Source organism: Medicago sativa, chromosome 3, assembly GCF_051527215.1.
Source record: "Medicago sativa cultivar Bolivia chromosome 3, Bolivia_mono, whole genome shotgun sequence".
NCBI classification, from domain to species: domain Eukaryota; kingdom Viridiplantae; phylum Streptophyta; class Magnoliopsida; order Fabales; family Fabaceae; genus Medicago; species Medicago sativa.
The window spans coordinates 25,253,323-25,268,545 of record NC_140751.1 but is presented as its reverse complement, the minus strand read 5'-3'; the positions used below and the strand labels follow the sequence as shown (position 1 = coordinate 25,268,545).

Here is a 15,223-nt window from a genome sequence, read left to right as displayed (position 1 = left end):
TCATAAATTACAGATTGCAAAATATGTAGATACGCGGCATTCATATATTGGTCAAAATCTGCCACCTTGCTTCCACGTGAGACAAACCACGTAAATTTCGAAAGAAGGAGCAGCTCGCTTTATAAGAAGAACCAAAAGCTCAATCCCACACAAATCAGAAACCTAGCTCGATCCATGGCAGAGGCAGATTGGTCTGAACTCCCAAAGGATCTTCTCAATCTCATATCGCAACGCCTCGACAATGAACTTGATCTCATTCGCTTTCGATATGTTTGTTCCAATTGGCACTCTTCTTCCATCCCCAATCATCATAACATTTTACCCTTTAAGTTCCCACTCCTCAAATTCTCAAACACATATATCATCGACATTGATTCCATCAACAACAAAGACAATACTTCATTTTGTTACCTCTCCAAAAACACTATCTTCCTCATCAAACCAAAACAGGAACAACAAGAACAAACCCTACACCCTTGGTTGATAATAATTGTCCAAAACTCAATTGGAAATACCCAACTGCGTCATCCACTATCTCTACTTGACTCATGTGACCCTTTTCATTTCCCACACGCGCTTGACCTCAACAAATTCTCCCTCCTCCATTTGGGATGCATGTTCACTGTAGACAACAACTTCCCTGAACTCTCTCCTTTTGACTTCATATACACTCCTGAAAATATCGCCATTCTCACGTTCCATGGAAAAAACCCTATTGTTCTTGGCAAGTTCACCTTTTCCCCCCAACCAGCACTGTTGAAATTTAGCAATGAGAATTGGAAGGTGATCCCCGACATGTCAATTAAATTTGGAGACATCTTCCTTTTCAAAGGGAGACTTTATGTTGTCGACAAAAATGGTCAGACAGTTATGGTTGGGCCCGACAACTCGAATGTTCACTTAGTTGCTGAACCTTTGGTTGGTGGCGGGGACAAAAAATTCTTAGTCGAGAGAGAGGGAGAGTTGTTGCTAGTGGACATTTATGAGTGTTTTTGTTTCGAGTTCCCGGGTCCCGATGCTATAAGGGTTGATGTGTTTAAGCTTGATGAGAAGGAGAAGAAGTGGGTGAAGTTAACAACTTTAGGGGATAGTGTTTTGTTCTTGGGGAAAGAATGTTCGTTTTCTGCTTGTGCTTCGGATTTGTGTGTTCCTAGAGGAAATTGCATCGTCTTTACTGATGGTGGCGACTTTCTGTATTTTAAAAACATGTGGTTTGGGACCTGTGTTTTTCACTTGGATCAAGGTCGGCTTTCAACTCTCTCAGATTGTCCTGAATATTTTAACTTGTTATGGCCACCTCCAGAGTGGATTGTCAAAAGTTGCCTTTGTAACTAAGTAAGTTATCTTGCAACTAGTACGTATTTAAATGATCTTATATTTGGACAGAGATTTCCTAAAGAATACATTCTTGTATAAGTGAAATTGGCATGTGCCTTCGTTTAACTTTTTCATATAAAACTATGTTTTTTTTTCTAACATAGGAATTAGTTAATTAACTGAATTTAGAAGTTAAACCCAAACTAGGGACTAAAGTATGAGACTGACAAGTGAAACGTGATATTTATTGTAAGGATATGTTTTTGAGGTTATTCGTCCATTCTGTATCTGCTTTAACTCGCTTTTCAGCATAAAACTTCAGTCAACATTATTAGTACCTCATGTCACTAAGATGTCCATACTTGAATGCTTGTTCCCTTTAAAAATTGGATGTTTCTGAGGGACCTTCAGAAGTGATGGATCGTTAAAGGTGCATATATTATTATTGAATAGTACATGCTTAGATGCCATTAGATTTAAATTTAACGCCGTCAATCAATTCATTTAATTAGCTGGGCCCAGAGTTTCTTCTGTGACATGTAAATGAATTCAATATAAATTTGTTTCGAAGCATGTTGACCTTGAGCATCTTGGTCGTAATAACGTGTCATACCACTTTCTCCTTGCTTTTATAGGTCCTTAGAATTTGGTTCTCATGTTTACCTGTTTTTGTCTTTGTTATCATCACAGTAATTTTTACTGTGAACTATAAGAACATTTTAAATGTCATGATAGGAGTTGTTTATAATTTGGCATTAGCAAAATTGTTTGCCCCTAATTATTTGATGACCTTTGTTTACTTGTGATGGAAACTTCTTCCATTAGGCTCATTTATAAAGTTGACAATGAATATTCAAAATACCAAATTCTTGTTTAATTATATTTGTAAATTTGAAGCTGATTTATTTTGTACGTTTGTTTTTGAAACGGAAAAATGAGAATAGATATTCATTAGTTAGAGGATAAATTGCATGCATTGGGAATCTCCACATTGTTCTGTCATGTGTACTTGAACTAGATACAATTCTGACCATGTTGTAAAAATATTAGTGTTACGCTCTCTTTGGCTTTGATAGTTATTGTTGCATATTCGTCTTACAATATCTACAATAATTGCATTTAATAATCAGAGTTAGGTTATGTTTCAAAAGAGTTTTCTTTGTTTTTGGTGCAGGATGCTTGCAACTTTGGATGCAGAACATTACCTCTCCAAGGGGTTGGTTCACAACAGGCTAAGAGTGATTGACTAGCTAAGGGGTGTCCTGAACTCAGATTGTTTGATTTTAAATAAAGATTGAAAACAGCTCTTTGTGTACTCTGCTAGCATCTTTATTTGTTCGTTGTTATTCAAAATTTGTTGGTGAGTTAGACTTGCATTATTTTAGAAGTATTAAAGCGTATAGACAATGGAATGAGTCTCTCGTTTTCATGGTGCAAAGATATTTGTTTCCTTAGGTGTGTTTGAAAAGAAGAAGGGAAAAAAATGGGATATGACAACTTTAGTTGTATTTTTTGTCACAAGTTCAAGTTGCCTAAAATAATAAAATAATCAGTTGTCCACCGAACATTGTACATGACAAAAATTTGTTTAATACTTTAAAAATTTATCTTGTATTGTTATATTTTGTGTTGTTCTGTTAGGATTTACCTTTTGCAAACCAAACAGACCTTTAATATATAGTACAACGATGTTGTTTTCGTACTTCCCCCCTTTTCGCTCTAACATTCTATGACCTTAGTCTTTAAGGTCCATTTGAATTTAATATTGTTTTCACAAATTTATCCATCATCCTAGTATTTTCTGTTGGTTGCAAAAAAATTATGTGAAATAATGAGATATAATTGCAAAAAATTATGAATAATGCTACCAATACTCATTTTAATATACATATTTTTTAATATTCAGTTTTTTATTGGATGAAATACAAATGAATCTCACATCTTTATCTTTATGTAGTCTCTATTTCCAAAATATTGTGATCCATATATCTTTCATCTAATAAAAAATGAAATGTTAGAAATAATGTGTTAAAATGAGTATGACAAACATTACTTGAAAGGTGAGAATGAACATCTATGAAAATGAATTAATGTACTTTTAAACTTTTTTTCAATTTACTCTTAAGATCTTTATGTTATGTTTTTTATTAAATTGGAGAAGAGATAAATTATGATCATTTTTCTTTAAAAAAAAAATCATGATTATTTAAAGTGACATTAACCGTCGTTTTATAAAATTTTGTTTGTCACGATGTAATACCCAAAAGGATTTTTATAAGAAAATGAGTGAAGGGGTTGGACTACTACCTGTGTTACTTTCATTGTTTTAATTGCCAAAGGAAATTCTACCAGCTCCAAATTAGATTGTGATGTCAATTTTAAAAGAAGAAAATTAACTTGTGCTTAGTACGGGTCATTTGTGTTAGTGTATTTTAATTTTTAATGTTTAAATTACTTATTTGTCAAATTTATAAAATTTTAGCTCTACATGTATCTATTTTTATTTCAAACAAATTTTGTTTAAAAAAACAAATTTGATTTTTTCAAATATATAGTTTTATACTATTTTTTGCATTAACCCTTCAATTCCCGAGGAAAGAGGAATGGTAGCAACATTCATTTTCGAACACTCTATTTAGCAACCACTCTTTTATTTGATGAAATTAATGTATGTCCCACCACTTTGTGTGGGTTCTATTTTCAATGTGCATACTCAGTGATATAAACCGATAAAAGAGTGAGTATTAGAGAAAGTGTTCAAAAGAGAGTGTTTTTTTTTTTTTGTTAGAATTCAAAAGAGAGTGTTGCTAGCACTACTTGCGTAGGAAAAGGACTCTATCAATTTTTTCCTTTTAACACATCTCTATTTAGTGAATAGGCATTTTGCTCCTCAAATTTTAGTGAATAGGCATTTTTCGAAATAGTCAATACGTCCCTGGATTTTATAAATGTCAATCAATATAGTCCCTCCGTCAAGTCTTGCCGTTAACAGTGTTGACATGTCACGTTAAGCACTGATGTGGAGTTCCAAATCAGCTTCCACGTTTACAAGGACAAATTTGATCGAATTTTTTTTAACTTTTTTATAAAAAAAAATTTAAAATGAAAGTCAACACAAATTGTTACAATGTCAAATCGATCCTTGAATTATTCATTAAAAATCAAGTTGGTCCCTAAATTATGTTATTCACTATCAAATCGATCCCTGAATTATTTATATTATCTATCAATTTGATCCTTGATACTGTCAAATAAGTTGGATAAACAACTTAATTTTTAGCTTGTAGCATAAGTGCTTATTACGATATGTGTTAATGGATAAGCTATTCCTATAACAAAACATAAAATAAAGTTAAATTGTTTTCCTATAAGCTATTTTCATAAACTATACTACTGTCAAATATGTTGAAAACGGCTTATGAACTTGTCAGTGTTTTTCCTATAAGTTGTTTACGTAAGCTATCTTGAAGAACTTATAAAAATAAGCTGGAAACAGCTTATGTACTGTCAAAAGGTGTTTTCAAAAGTTCTCCTAAACAGTCTCAAGTACTTATGCTAGTAGACAATCTCAAATAACTCAATCCAGACAAGCCTAGTTTATACATAATACCTTATACTATAAGCACTCAATTAAGTTGTTTATCCAAATAATGCTTTAGTAAAATACTTTTAGTAACAACTAAAAATGGAATCATTCACCTCACTATAAACGGTAATCAATACATTGAACCTCTCTTTTATCATTCATTAAAATTTCAGAGTATAGACATACAAATTTTGAGGAAAATCATTTACCAGAAAAGTACATTCAAAAACAGCAACTACTAAACAACACACAAAGTTGAATGTCTTTTTATAGCAACTACTCAACAAAAGTACATGAAATTTTAAACTAGTGAAATCACGAAATAATTTTTTTATAAAAAAAAAAAATGAAATGTGGTGAACATAAAGAACCTGTATCTGATTTGATTTGATTACGGCCAGATTAAAATGGTGTAACAAAATTAGAAGAGTTTGAGCAAGGTTTAATCTAAGTGAGACGAAATCAAATCAAATTCTTCACATTCTTTTAGAGCGTGTGTTGAATGAGGGAATGTTTTGAGGGAATTCAAATAATTTTAGGTGAATCCCATTATTGGGAATTTGGATAATAATTTAAAGAATTTTTAAAATGATAGAAATTTATGAAGTATTTTGTTAAAGTTAAATTTAGAGAATTTTAAATGACACCTAAGAGTTAAGAATTTCAAATTTCTTCATTATTATAATTTTTCAAATTTTGCATTTTGATCCTCAAATTTTCCAAAATTTTCAAATTGACCCCAAAAATTGCAAATTCACCCCTCAATTTTTTCAAAAATTATAATTTCACCCCTAAAAATTTTTGAAATTTACAAGTGACCCCTAATTTTAATTTTCAAATTTGGCCATAAAAAATTAAAATTTATAGAAGTAGCCTAAAAATGATGACAGTGAATTTTTTTAGGGTTAATTAAGTTTTTAGTCCCTATAAATATTCACAGTTTTGTTTTTAGTCCCTACAAAATAAAATCACACTTTTTAGTCCCTGTGACATTTTTCTTAAGCATTTTAGGGACTAAAAATGCTGATGGAAAAATTTTATAGGGACTAAAAATGCTGATGGAAAATTTTATAGGGACTAAAAATGTTGATGGAAAAATTTTTAGGGACTAAAAAGTGTGATTTTATTTTATAGAGACTAAAAACAAAATTCTGAATATTTATAGGGACCATTTACTTAATTAACTCATTTTTTTATTACTCCATCCAAACAAAAGTATTGAGAAATGAAAGTAATTTAATTGAAAAATTTAAATTGCTTAAAATTTTAAATTCTTTGAAATTTCTCCATTACCTCATCTAAACACACTCTTAGTTTTTAGCATTGATTTGATAATATGAAGGATCAAATTGATAGATAAGATAAATAATTTATGGATCAATTTGATAGTGAGTGATGTAATTCATGGACCAGGGATCGATTTGACTGTGTAACAATTTGTATTGACTTTTTTAAAAAAAGGATATTCTAAAAAAAAATTCGATCAAATTCGTTCATGTACTTATGAAAGCTGATTTGGAGCTCCATATCAACGCCTAACATGACACATCAACACTTGTTAACGCGGATACTTGATTGATGGACTAAATTGATTGACATTTATAAAGTCGGGGAACGCATTGACTATTTCAAAGAATTGAGGGACCAATGAGTACAAATTAGAGAACCAAAATGTCTCGCGTTTGACCTTCTTCTCTCCTCTTCTGTCAAGAAACAAAGCCAATCAATGCAATGAGTCTCTCTTCTCTTCCAGTCTCAGTCTCAGGCAGCAGCATCTTCTTCTCTCTTCGACTTCTTCTTCTTCTTCAAACCTAGGTAAGTCCATTCATTCTCTACTTTCTCAATTCTCATTCATTCTACAATGGCTTGTTTTAGGGTTTTATAATTGAGAATTGGGCATTTGTTTAGGGTTTCGGAATAGGGAATTGACTGTTGAGAAATTGATTCAATTTAAATATGAATGCATTATGCTTATGCATTGAAATCATTTGTAGGCTTTGTTTGACTGTTGAGAAATTGATTATTGGACAATGGTGCTTTCGTATTTTCAACCAAGTGACGGCACCGACATTCATTCCTTGCTAGCTTTACCATTTCGTTGATAAGTTTTTTTTTTTCAAACTCCAAACGATGCTCTACGATTCGGTTGTTTGAAGTTCTGTTTAATAGACCATTCTGTTATTTTTGGAAATGTTTTTTGTTTGTTGCAATTGCATCATGAAGATGATGATATATGCACCTCATTGTTAAGCTTCTGCAGTTTTTGCAATTTTCACTTTTGTCCTTGTATTATTCATTTTTTATTTCAATTTTTATGTTTTTTTGTTTGCATTTTTTCAGATAAACCAACGCACACTTTAGAATTTGTGCTAATCATTGCTATATTATTATTAGGAGCATCAGTTTCCATGGCGGAGGAAGCAGACTGGTCTCAACTTCCAAAGGATCTACTCACTCTCATATCGCAACGAATCGACACCGAAATCGATCTCATTCGCTTTCGATCAATTTGTTCCAACTGGCGTTCTTCCTCCATCCCAATTCACCATAACATTTTACCCTTCAAATTCCCACTCCTCAAAAATGAAGATGATTCCATCAAATACAGCGACAACGAGATCAGTGATTCTATCAACAACACCAACTCTCCATTCTGCCAACTTTCCAAACGCAGTATCTTCCTCGTCAAACCACCACCATCGCAACTAGAGGAGGATCAAACCCTAATTCCTTGTCGTCCTTGGTTGATTAGATTTACCCAAAACTCACATGGCAAAACCAAACTCTTTCACCCACTCATCAAATATCCCCGACGATATCAAAAACAAACCCTTGTTCGTCCTCCTGTGCTTGACTTCAACAAACTTTCCGTTATTCATTTAGGAACCGATTTCATCGTCGACGAAGACGACTTCACATACCAAAATCAACGCGGTACCTACATGCATCCTGGAACGGTCCTTGCTGTCACATGCCATGGGAAAAACCCTCTCGTACTTGGCACATTGAGTTATTGTTCCCATCAGCCGCTGCTTTTCCGTGACCGCGATGAGCATTGGGAACTGATTTCCAACATGTCATCTCTCTACGGAGACACCTGCGTCTTTAAAGGGCAGTTGTACGTGGTCCGCCAGTCCGGCCAGACTGTTACAATTGGACCGGACTCGAGCGTCGAGTTAGCAGCTCAACCTTTGGGTCATCTAATTGATAGTGGGTGGAATAAAATGCTAGTGGAGAGTGAAGGTAGGTTGTTGTTATTGGCTATTGATGAGTCATCTAATTTTCTTAGTATTGATTTTTTTGAACTTGATGAGAAGGAGAAGAAGTGGGTGAGGTTGATGGATTTTGATGAGAAGGAGAAGAAATGGGTGAAGTTGAGGAATTTCGGGGATAGGGTTTTTTTCTTGGGGCGTGGATGTTCGTTTTCTGCTTCTGCTTCAGATCTATGTATTCCAAAAGGGAATTGTGCAATCTTCATTGATGAATCTGTCCTCTGTATTGACAATATGATACGTGGCAACCGTGTTTTTCACTTGGAACAAGACTGGCTTTCGCGTGTGTCTAAATATCCTGAATATCTCAACTTGTTCTTGCCACCGGAGTGGATCCTCAAAATCTGAACTCTTGACAGAGTATGTTATCTTCTATTGAAAAGTTTCTAATTTGATAGTGATTCATAGTGCATTATTGTGTTACATTGACTAGTATCTACACTTCTGATTTTTCACGAACTCAATTCATTTTTTTATAAATGCAGCTAGCTTTTTCTGAAATCTGAATGTATTTGATGAATTTTGTTTTTAGGGGTAGCTTATGTAATAAAATGTATAGATATATGAACATATGGAGTACATCACCATGACAAGTTGTTGTTTTTGTTATGAAGTTTCTAAACTAGATGTAACAATGCTGTTGGGTTTGATTATCTTCTTTCATTGTTACTTTTGCAGACTATATGTTTACCAAAAAACTCCTAATTACATATTCATATCAAAAGATGCTGGAAAATGAGGTTGCATTTGGATTGCTGGATAAGCGTTCTTATAGATTTTTCAACTCTCTTATGTAAGAAAGTTGTTGGTTATTCAGATGCTATTTTGATTTGATGTTGACCTCTTGCATTATTACGATGTTGTAAAGTTGAAACTTAATTGGTTAGTTGAACATATATCTCAACTTAGTTTACTTAAGGTTGATCTTTGTTATGTTATTTTGTTGTTGACCACCTGCATTGTTATGGTGCTGTGAAGTTCAAACTTAATTCATCAGTTACACTTATGTATCAATTAAGTTTACTTAAGGTTGATCTTGGCTTGTGATTTTACAAGTTCTTCAATTCTATCAAATGACTTAAAACTGTGTGACTTTCTCTATGAATATGGGATAAAATCCATTTCCTTAGTTAGTGATTTTCAGTTGCCACTATACATGTTTTATACATTGAAGAGCTAATTGATTATTGTTACTCATCATTTTCTTGACTTTTCTCTCTATTCAATCCCTTGTCTTCATATGAATGATTCACTTAATGCAAAGCTCTTGTATTTGTTAGAACTAGTTTACATTAAAATTTGCATTTTTTTTATTACTGTCAAGCTGGTTGGCTTTAAGTTTGTTTGTTACGAATGAAATGAGTAGAATTGTCTAATCTTTATGGCTGTTATGCAAGGGCGGACCTGGACTCGGAATATCACCGGGGCACAATTTTTGTATCAAATAATTAAATAATATATTAAAAATAGTTGTAACAACCAAAGTTACAAAGAAAATGCGCTATTTTCCATTTGTAGAAAATAAGCTAAAATTACATCATTATTAATTGTTTCAAGAACATCTCTTTCTATTTACGTTACAAGACGATCATTTAAACATTGATCACCCATCTTGTTACTTAGTTAACATACTTAATTTTGCTAGGTAACCATACTTAATTTTGCTGTATTTTTTATTCATTGACATGTGCAATCAACCAATGACTCATACATTAGTTATTGGACTGCAATTGCAAGTTTTTTAGAGATATTGCTCAAAAAGGACAACTATCGTTAAATTACAGTATATTAGATTAAGTAGCAAGCTAATTTATAGACAGCAACTAACATTTTAGCAGGTCTCAGTAGCAAGCTTAATATATACACGGCAACTAACTTTTCTGCATAATTTAAAATAAAAAAAAATTGGGCCTGGGCTGGTGTGGCACTTGCCACAGTAGGCCCAGGCCAGGTCCGCCCCTGCTGTTATGGGTCTTGGAGCTTGACAACATGGTAGAGCATAGATAGTTTATAGATCTTAAAGGAGATTAAGAAATGAAGTATGCAAGTTACTTTCTTCTGTGGAACATTCTTGGTTTTAGAATTACTGTTTTTTTTTGTTACATTCTGTTACTATGGGAGCTTTTGCTTCTGTAGTATTGGAAAGGACACTCACTATAGTGCAGGAAAGTCGAATTGCTTCTGAAGGCATGCAATTTATTTTACTAATTAAACATTGAAATGCTCTTTTAGTATCTACCTAGTTTTCTTTTTTCTTTTGCCCTGTCTCTTACTTTTGTACTCCCACCGTTCCAATTTAACTGAGCTAGTTTAGCTTTTCACACAGATTAAGAAAAGTGTATAAATGAGAGAGAAAAATGGTTTTTGAGTGTCTTTGACAAGTATTGGTGCATTCTTCTTTATCATAAATGTAAAGTAGAATATATTGAATTGGGAGTGGTGAAAGTAGTATTAATTAGAGTTATAATTAGAAAAAAGTAATTAATGTTGTATTGAAAACTGAAATGGGTCAAGATTCCTGGGACAATATTTTTTTTACAAATGGCTCAGTTATTACGGGACGGAGGGAGTATTTTATATATTAGAGTTTCTTTCATCATTTAGTAGAGGTTTGAACCTGGTAATAATCTCCTCACATCTTATTTTCCACCACACATTGCCTCATTTATATCTGTCAAAATCTAAAAATATTTTACAAGAGTGGCAAAGTTTAAGGATGTTTTCAACTGTTGTTTCTTGTAAAGCTGGACTGATATGAGAATGCAGGTTCTTTTACTGTTCATGGTTTTAACGCTAAGTATTATTTCATGGTGGTTATATGGATATAGTTTGAGATCGAGTAACTGTTTGATGAGGAAATGCAAATTTTGAAACGATTCATTCACGAAAATATAAACAAATTTTGAAAGGGTCATCATCCTAACTTTGTTAAGGAAATAAATTTTTGTATTGAAAATATAAATTATTAAACTTTTACAACATTGAATACACAATTTTTAGGATAATATTTCGTTGTTTTTTTTTTTTTTTTTTAAGTTTTTAACTTGTGCGTTAAGGACACAAATTAGCATTTTCTTCATTTTTATGTGTCTAAATATTTTTGATTTGAGGTTATGAATTAAATATTTCTCACATATCTATTGCACATTCACACGATGAGTATATGGAATAAAGATGGCAAAATACCTCTTTTATCCTTAAAGGGTTAGTCCTTTAAATTTTTTAAATTTCAAATAAGTCTTTATTGTCTTTTTAAGGACTTATTTGAAACTTAAAAACTTATTTTTTTTTTTAAAAAAAAAGGTACATATGAAATTAACAACTTAAAAGACTTATTTAAAACTTAAATAAATTTAAAAACCTATTTAAAACATAAAAAGTTTAAATGACTAATTTAGTATTTTTGTCAAAGTTAAAGTAGAAAAATGTATTTTACCGATAAAGATAAAGATATAATTTGCTGATCCTTGTTGCTTTGAGTCGTGTGTAAATGGTTAGAGCATCCACAATGGAGACTCTCACATTTGAGGTCTTAAATGGGTTCAACATGGATATATCACTTTTTTATTACTCCATCCGTTTCAAAATGAGTGTCACTTTAACCAAAAAAAATTGTTTCAAAATGAATGTCACTTTACATTTCAAATACAACTTTAATTTTTTTCTTCAAACTTTACCCTCAATAAATACTTCAACTTTTCTCTCACACAATTTTCAATGCAACTTTAAGTTTGTCTTTTTCTTATAAAGTAAGAGTAGTTTAGTAAAAGTGTTATGTCTAATGATTATTTCATTCCATTCCTTAATATGTGTGCAATTGGCTAAAGCGATACTCATTTTAAAACGGAGGGAATATAAATGGGTCCCACCAATAACTACTCCCTCCGTTTCAAAATGAGTGTCGTTTTAGCCATTTGCACACAGATTAAGGAATGTAATAAAGTAGTCAAATGTCATAACAATTTTACCAAAATATCCTAATCAACTATTGGTTTTTTTTTTTTTGGCTTTCTCACCGGTTTCCGACCCATCAAAGATGGACGACTAATCCGGCTCATGCGTAGAGGCATGCACACTAACCAAGTGTTGTTCCTCCTGAGAATCGAACCCGGTATTCTCCGGGTACGTCCTTGGAAAGAGCTCCTTGCCACTGGAGCCCAATCAACTTGGTTAACTATTGGTTTGTTTTTCATTAAAGAAAAATAATACTTTGGAAGTAATGTAACATAGTATTAATTGAAGGGTACAATTGAAAAGAAAAAGGTTTTTATTGCATTGAAAACCGAAAGTGACATTCATTTTGAAACAAATATTTTTGGCTAAAACGACATTCATTTTGAAACGGATGGAGTATTTATTAATGAAAATCAACTCAAATAATGATTATTTTATTAAAAAGTTGTATGGGGTCAACTTAAGATTGATGGTCTTAAGTGAGACCTTGGGTCTTAAAAGACCCCCAATTTTTTTTCCCAATGGGAAACCTATTAGGCACCGGAAAGACCCTAGCAATGTGGATGTTTTTAGATGCAATGAAAACTTTCTTTAATTGTTGTTATGTTTTCAAAGCAAGTAAATTAATTACAATGTTGGTTTATCATTTACAATTTATGGTATCTCCTAAGTTGATAAACTAACTGCAAACCTGTGCACCCCCAAACAAACCCTAGCATGCATGGCTGTAGATTGGTCTCACCTTCCTTCAGAACTTGTTCAACTAATTTCACAAAAACTCGACAATGAACTTTGCCTCCTTCACTTTCGTTCTGTATGTTCAACATGGCGTTCTTCTTCAATCCCTAACCACAAACACAAAAACCCTTTACCCTTATATCTTCCACCATTCCCACAACCCAAAATGTGATGTCTCTACTAATTGAACTATCTTCAATTAGTAGAGACATCACATTATATATGTAGTTCAATTAGTCTTCTGAGGCTTATCTGCTAGCTACTTTTTACTAAACAAAGCCTTAGATTAATTTGATGGACCAAAATGATGCTTAATTCATTCACTTACCCTATTTTATATATCACACTCATGAAAATAGTCTCATCCTTTGAAAATGTTCACAACAACCGAGTTAAGTTTAATCATCTTTATCTAAATACTATGTATAAAGAAAACAAACCCTTTCATCATTTTGGGTTGGATTTTTTCATTTTAAAAATAGCCTCAATTTTTAATACAAATAACATATGTAACAAATAGATGAGAATAAATTTAAATATTAAAATAAAAGTGTAACAAACACAAATGTCTAATTTTTTTCTTTTATCATTTAAAAAGTGTAACAAACTAGATGAGTGTATCTATACTTACTTTTTCATTATCCCAATTATACCCTTAAACAACAATTTTTTCTATAATAAATATTATTGTTGGTGTCATTAAAAAAGAAAGAATTTAGATTATATTCTTTTGTTAAATTGTTGATTTCATTGAAATAGATAATCATGATTAGTTTGATTTATTATAATTTGAAAGCAAAAAACATTTATATTTTTACTTTTTTCCTCAAAAAAACTGTATTTTTACTTTTAATCAAAATTAAAAGTTCATAAAAAAACACCGTTCATAATTTTCAAACTTTAACGCAATAAAAAGAGCAGAAAGACGTGTGTGCCCGTCTTTTTGCTAGTCTCTATAATAAATATTTGTCTTCCTTGAAATCAATAGTACATATGGCATATTCACACTACACATCTCATTTAATGTTTATACATTTATTTTATAATTGAAAATTAAAATGAATAAATGAAATATTTTATAATAATTCAAATTTTTACCAATTTTGAAAATCTACTAATAATGACCTTAACTTTTCATTGATTGGATTCACTTTATAGGGACTAGCGAAAAGACGGGCACTCCCGTGCCCGTCTTTCCGCTTTTTTTTATTGCGCTAACTATTGAAAATTATTAACGGTTTTTTTTTTTTATGAAATTTTGATTTGGATTAAAACAAAAAATATAAATGTTTGTTGCTTTCAAACAAAACATTATTTTATGCAATGACACCAACAATATAACAAAAAAATATAATCTAAATTCTTTTTTTTAATGACACCAACTACGATCTTTATTATAGAAAAATTTGTTTAAGGGTATAATAGGGATAATGAAAAAGTAAGTATAAATATATTCATCTAGTTTGTTACACTTTTTAAATGATAAGGAAAAAAAAAACATATATTCATATCATGTTTGTTACATTTGTTTTAATATTTAAATTTATTCTTATCTATTTGTTACATGTGTTATTCGTATTGAAAAATGAGGGTATTTTTGGAAAGAAAAGTCCAACCCAAAAGTGTTGAAAGAGGTAGTTTTCTTTATATATAGTATAGATGTATATGACTCGTTTCATACGCACAAAAGAAAGAAGAATGACAGTTAGGAACATTCCAATCATATTTTTTTTGTCGTCCAAAATTGTTTTTATTTTTATTCTTTCATTTCTTGCATAAACACCTATTTTTGTAATACTTCTTAAGTTTTATTTTATTTTTCGTTGATATGCAATCATTGTTGATCGTTGTGGATAAAACTTCATTATTTTTTGTTACAAATTGGTTTTCTCTTTTAAGGCTTTGATCGAAAAGTAATTTCTTTTTAAGTAGTGGTTTTGATATTTTTTAGCCATCTAACTTCTATTGTTTGTCTTTTTCTTTTGTTCTTTTTTCTTCTTATAGCCTTAATGTAATATTACCAACAAATTCACCTTTTTTCTTTCTTTTGAGTTCAAGTAGAATGATTATGAAAGAATGTTTTGTTTTTTCTTTTTGTATTTTTGTTGTTGTTATACTATATCTAAATATCCTACCTTGCTCATATATCTAGAGGTTGTAAATTTAGACAAGAAGTTTGATGATTCAAGATAATATTGTTGGTGATTTCCAAAATAATGGAATCACTTTAGAATCAAAAGTTGTAACTCTTCATGTAAATCTTTCATATACATTTGAACCTTTGGCAAAGGGGTGCTTAATGAACCTTAGCATTGATTCAAGTGCATATGATTATAACTTTTGACAAATGAGTGCT

General features: G+C 31.4%; 2 protein-coding genes across 2 annotated transcripts; both read left to right on the top strand.

The window, feature by feature from the left end:
• Nucleotides 1–24: 24 nt before the first annotated feature.
• LOC146936636 (F-box protein SKIP23-like) lies at nt 25–1,335 on the top strand. Its single transcript, XM_085751348.1, has one exon. The coding sequence runs from the start codon at nt 175–177 to the stop codon at nt 1,333–1,335; it is 1,161 nt and encodes a 386-aa protein (XP_085607474.1). The 5' UTR covers nt 25–174.
• A 5,198-nt stretch (nt 1,336–6,533) lies between these two features.
• LOC146936635 (F-box protein SKIP23-like) lies at nt 6,534–9,222 on the top strand. Its single transcript, XM_085751347.1, has 3 exons — nt 6,534–6,718; nt 7,298–8,535; nt 8,854–9,222. The coding sequence occupies exon 2, from the start codon at nt 7,312–7,314 to the stop codon at nt 8,521–8,523; it is 1,212 nt and encodes a 403-aa protein (XP_085607473.1). The 5' UTR covers nt 6,534–6,718; nt 7,298–7,311; the 3' UTR covers nt 8,524–8,535; nt 8,854–9,222.
• Nucleotides 9,223–15,223: the final 6,001 nt, after the last annotated feature.

Bases quoted from the DNA above. Each gene is read 5' to 3' on its own strand.
- LOC146936635 (XM_085751347.1), top strand. From the start codon at position 7,312: ATGGCGGAGGAAGCAGACTGGTCTCAACTTCCAAAGGATCTACTCACT.
- LOC146936636 (XM_085751348.1), top strand. From the start codon at position 175: ATGGCAGAGGCAGATTGGTCTGAACTCCCAAAGGATCTTCTCAATCTC.